Consider the following 5,404-nt stretch of genomic DNA (forward strand, 5'->3'; position numbering starts at 1 on the left):
TTTTTTTTTTTTTTTTTTTTTTTTTTTTTAACATAAACATAAATGAGATTCAACTAGAAAACATATACATGGTTTCGCCACTCACTGTGAGCGCGAAAAGAGCTTAGGTGAGACATGCCTCACTCTTACAAAAGATGATAAAGAGAATATAATAGGAACTGGGCTTTGGTGAGAGCACATGGAAACCTCACCAAAATACAAAAAATAACAGAAGACTGATTTAAGGTCCACACATCACCAAAATACATATGGAAAGTAAAGTGGAACACTCTCACTTCAAGAGCAAACATCCCAGGAACAGAATCAGCTCCAGAAAACATAGCAGACACCAATGTATGCATATGAACCGAAAACACCGTGCCAGCAGATTCACCAAGCAGCAAGGAGGATCGCCACAGCCAGCAAACAATAGTCATGCTGATGCTACAGTAAATTGGCATCCAAGAAAACGCCCAGATCATCCAATAGTCTGGACCAGCACCACTTCCGAAGCAGCAATTCCAAAGGACACCGAAGCCAAGCTGGCCAAAAAACGAAAAAACGGACAGCGCCAGAAAATCGAAGGGAAGAAAAATAAATTTTAAACAATTACATACCCGATAGAGGGGACCCCTCAACCTCAGATACAACCGATCCTGATACACGATGAAGGATGCCATAACCCGCAGAGAATAAGATAGCGGCTGAGTTCTGTTTCTCTTGTTGATTTTCTGGTCATCAATAGCAGCATAGAACAGCAGCGGATGACCAGAAGAAACAACAAAAGGAACAGAAAGAGTGCCATCCGCTACCTCCTCATTTGAAGATCGCACAAACAGCAAGACGACAGAAATCCCATAGGAACCACTGGCTAGGTGAGCCCCTGAACAGCAGTCCAATCCAGCACCCAACAAACCAAAACAAAAGTAAAACTTTATTATACCCATTAGTGGCTTCTGACATAAGAAAAACCCATCTTGTCGCGCCACAAAAGGTGCTGAATGTGCCTAGGAAGAAGAGCAGCATCAAAAAACTTTGTAATTTGGGGGAGATCGTGGCCTAGCTTAGATAGAGCATCTGCAACAAAGTTAGATTCTCGCATACAATGAAAAACATGTATATTACGCAAATTAAAATTCATGGACTTCCACTTGTTGTGCAATTGCCAGATCGGGCATGCTTGACCTATGCTCTTGACTAAGGAAACGGAGTCAGAATAGGCAGTGGTAGGTTGTAAGTTCATCTGATTGATCAGATCAGCCCCAACGTCTAAAGCGTTCACTTCACTATTAAAACCAGTTCCCTCCCCCGAAGGGCCGGCAAAAGCACAAATCAAATTTCCCAAGTGGTTACGAATAACCCCCCCAATCGCCGTTTGATTTTGGCGGCAAGATCCATCCGTGTTTAGGGCATATGAATTCTGCCGTGGGGGGGTCCAAGCATGCAAGGAAATTCGTTTGGCTTTTGGGCTTTTGGGGGTGATGCCTATAGTTTGCAGCGAGTCAATCCCATATTTGCACGACTGCATAGAAGGAAAAACAATAGCATCCAAATGTTGAAGAGTGTCGATTATAACCATTCTCGCATGCATATGGTCCTTCTTCATACCACCATAAATAGAATTGTTTCTGTAACTCCATATTTGTCTACAAATAGCAATGCAAGCAAGCCTACCCATTATGGAGAAGTGAGATTTACCTTTACAGATGCGAAACCACCATTTAATGCGCGTGGTTATAGATTGAGCAGGGAGATAAGGAACAGCAAAAATGATGCTGAAATAGGTCCATAGAGATTGGGCAAGATCACTATCAACAAACAGATGTTCAATAGACTCAGATTTGTGGTTAAGACAGCAAACACATTTTGACGCCAAAGCAATGCCATTATGTTGAGCTTTCATGTCCACAGGGAGGATATTATGAAATATCTTCCAACAAATTAATTTAGCCGAAAATGGAGTGACAGTGGACCATATGTCAGCGAGAATGGGAATAGTAGGATAATGCCCACGAATAGATTCCCACGCCGATTTAACCGAGAAGGAACCAGATTTTTCAGGGGCCCAATGCCTAATATCATCATTCTCCGTCAGCCTAGGAGCATGGTCGTATAAAGCCTGCACTACATCAGTCCCAAGTGTAGGAATAAGATTGCCAAAACACCAATTACCTTCATGACAAAAATCCCTAAGTTTCATGTGGATATCCTCATAAGGACTGAGGCGATCCAAAAGAAGCTCCGGGTGCCATTTGTCATACCAAAAAGATACATTACCCTTACCAATAGTCCACCCACACAGTTGCGAGAAGACTTGTTTAATAGCAAGAATTTTCTTCCATTCCGGGGAGCATCTAATAGGGCCATTCCATTCAGAAGGAGAGGGAGGAATGGAGTATTTTTCATGCATGAAAGCAGCCCAGATTGAAGAATTATTACATATATTCCAGCAGTGTTTAAGACGAAGGGCACTGTTAACATCAGTTAATTTACGAATCCCAAGCCCCCCTTCAGACATAGGACGACAGAGTTTATGCCAGGAAATCCAATGTTTTTTGTGGCCAAACTCCGAGGATCCCCAGAAAAAATTAGCAAACAGACTTTCAATTTTAGAGAGGACAGATTTAGGGATAGAGATGGCAGAAAGAAGATGGATCGGCATGCTCGATAGGACGTGTTTTATCAAAATGAGTCTACCCGCTTGGCTAAGAAGTTTTCCTTGCCACCCTTGGAGGCGGACTTTAATCCTATCAACAAGAGGGAGGAAAGGAGCAGCTTTACGTTGACCAGGGCCAATCGGAACTCCAAGGTAAGTCATTGGAAAAAGGCCACGGATGAAATGAAGAGTGTTGTCAATAACTCTTATGCGCTCACGGGGAGCTTTAGACTTAATGTAGTATCGACATTTGGCTAGGTTTAGTTGTTGACCAGAACTTTGAGAATAAAAATCAATGATCTTCAAAATGAGATTAAGGGATTTGCGCGCTGCATTGGTAAAAATGATCAGGTCATCCGCAAAAAGAAGGTGAGAGGGACACGTGGCCTTGGTAGTGGAAAACCTCGCGTCAAAAGATATCATGTTCTCAAGACCACGGGAGAGGGCTTCCTCAGCTAAGATGAAAAGACTGGGGGATAGAGGGTCTCCTTGACGGAGACCCCTAGAACTACTAAAGAAACCCTTGTATATCCCCTGAAAAACGACAGAGAAGTTACAATGGCAAATACAGGCTTTCATGATGTCAATCCAAGCCTCAGAGAAACCAAAGCGAGACAGAACCGACCATAGAAAATCCCATTCAAGGCGGTCATAAGCTTTGTTCATGTCAAGATTCAGAATAATGTTTGGATGTTTGGATTTTTTATCAAGATCTCTGCATATTTCTTGGGTCAAGCTGATATTGTCTGAAATGTTCCGGCCTTTGACGAAAGCACCTTGATTAGACGATATGATGGTAGGAAGGATCGTGGCTAATCTAGCACATAAAGCCTTGGCAAAAATTTTGTACAAAGAACTACAAAGGCTAATGGGCCGGAAATCATTAAGGGAGTTCATTTGCTGTTTTTTAGGAATAAGCACGAGGATAGTGTGGGTAAGGCTAGTCGGAAGTTTTTTGTGCAGAAGAAAATCATTTGCAGCTTCAAGAATAGAATTACCGACGATACTCCATTGGGAAGTGAAGAAAGAAGAGGAGAAACCATCGATGCCAGCAGCGCTATCAGCTGGAATGGAGGAGGCAGCGCTAGCTAATTCGTCGATGGAAAAAGGAGCAATGAGGAAAGCATTAGTAACATCCTGAATCGAGGGTGGAATCAGGCTCAACAATTCTTCCCGCACACAATGAGGCTCAGAGGACAGAAGACTGGATAGATGGTTAATAGCCGCCTGATGAATAGCAGCGGGACCTTGGAAAGTTTCCCCATTCAGACCCTTAAGAGAAGAAAGCTGAAACAGACTCTTATTACTCCGAACCATACCATGGAAAAATTTGGAATTAGAGTCCCCTTCCTTAAGCCATCTAATACGCGATTTTTGTACCATGGAAAAATTTGGAATTAGAGTCCCCTTCCTTAAGCCATCTAATACGCGATTTTTGTTTCCAGAATATTTCCTCCCGGATAACAATTTCATGCCATTTAGCTTTTATAGACTGCAGCTCAGAATGAGAGGAGTGGTCCCATTGAGCCTGAAGGGAGGATTCAATTCGAAGAATATCGTTTTCAAGATCCTTCTTATGAGTGAAAATATTGCCAAAAATGGTGGAATTCCATTGTTTTAGGGCATATCGGAGGGACTTGAGTTTCATGCAAATATCAATGATGGGAGGGTGAGACCGAGGACGTTGCCAAATATGAAGGACCTGAGCTTTGAAGGATTCATGCCGAGTCCACATTCTCTGAAATCTCCAAAGCCTAGGACCTTCATAAGATTGATTACTCCAAGAGAGAATGATAGGGGAGTGATCAGAGAAAGATCTATGGAGAGCATGGGCAGACAGGTTCCCCGAGATCAACAAATCCGAGGATTGGAAGAATCTGTCAAGAGTTTGCCAAGTGCGGGGCCTACTCTCAAAGTTATTGCACCACGTATATTTATGGCCCGATGTGCTGACAGGGGCCATGTGGCAGTCATTGATACAAGCATTGAATTCCTCCATAGCTAGGGGTTGAGGAGGGGCTCCTCCAATACGATCCTCAATGGAAGAAATGGTATTAAAATCCCCTCCCCACAACCAAGGCCCGACATTGATAGAGTTAATGAAACGAAGGTGGTCCCACAAAAGACGACGGCGTTGAACAGTATGTTTACCATAAATCGCCGAGAGAGAGAAAGAGAAGGAAGGCAGAGACACTGAAATGGAGATGCATTGAGTGTCTATGCGGATAGGCTGGACAAGAATACTCGGACGCCACAAAATCCAAATTTTACCCCCAAGGTCTTCATTGGATAACCAGTTTGACGATTCGCAGAAAAAGTGGAATTTCCTAATGAACGTGGTCGAAACAATGGGTTCAATAATGATGAATAAAAAAGGGTTGTGTTCGGCAATTAATTGTCTACAGAAACCAAAAGTGCCAGGGTTAGCTATCCCTCTGGCATTCCAACAAACGATTTTGTGATTATTCATTAAAGATCCGTGACAGGGTTTCTGGCCCTGAGCTGGACATTAAGAGGGGTGTCGGGTAGTCTTTTGTTTTTTTTGGAAGTCTTTTGGTGATTTTGGAGGATGTCATCAGTGTTATGACCTAGAGAGTGGGAGGGCTCAACATTTTGTTCTTCACCCTCGGAGACAGTTTGGGCAGAAAAAATATTGTTTCCTTCTTGGCCCAAAGGAGAGTTTGGTTGAGAGTCCATCGCTATAGAGGATCCTGAGTCCGATTCCACAGGGGAAGAGCTATGGATGTCAGAAGATTGGGGGAGGGCTAT

General features: G+C 43.1%; 1 protein-coding gene across 1 annotated transcript; it reads right to left on the reverse strand.

The window, feature by feature from the left end:
• Positions 3,996 to 4,634, reverse strand: LOC109846892. The gene has a single exon (XM_020416131.1). It carries the CDS (start codon positions 4,632 to 4,634, stop codon positions 3,996 to 3,998), a length of 639 nt encoding a protein of 212 aa, XP_020271720.1.

This window comes from Asparagus officinalis, chromosome 7 (genome assembly GCF_001876935.1).
Source record: "Asparagus officinalis chromosome 7, Aspof.V1, whole genome shotgun sequence".
In the NCBI taxonomy this organism is placed as follows: domain Eukaryota; kingdom Viridiplantae; phylum Streptophyta; class Magnoliopsida; order Asparagales; family Asparagaceae; genus Asparagus; species Asparagus officinalis.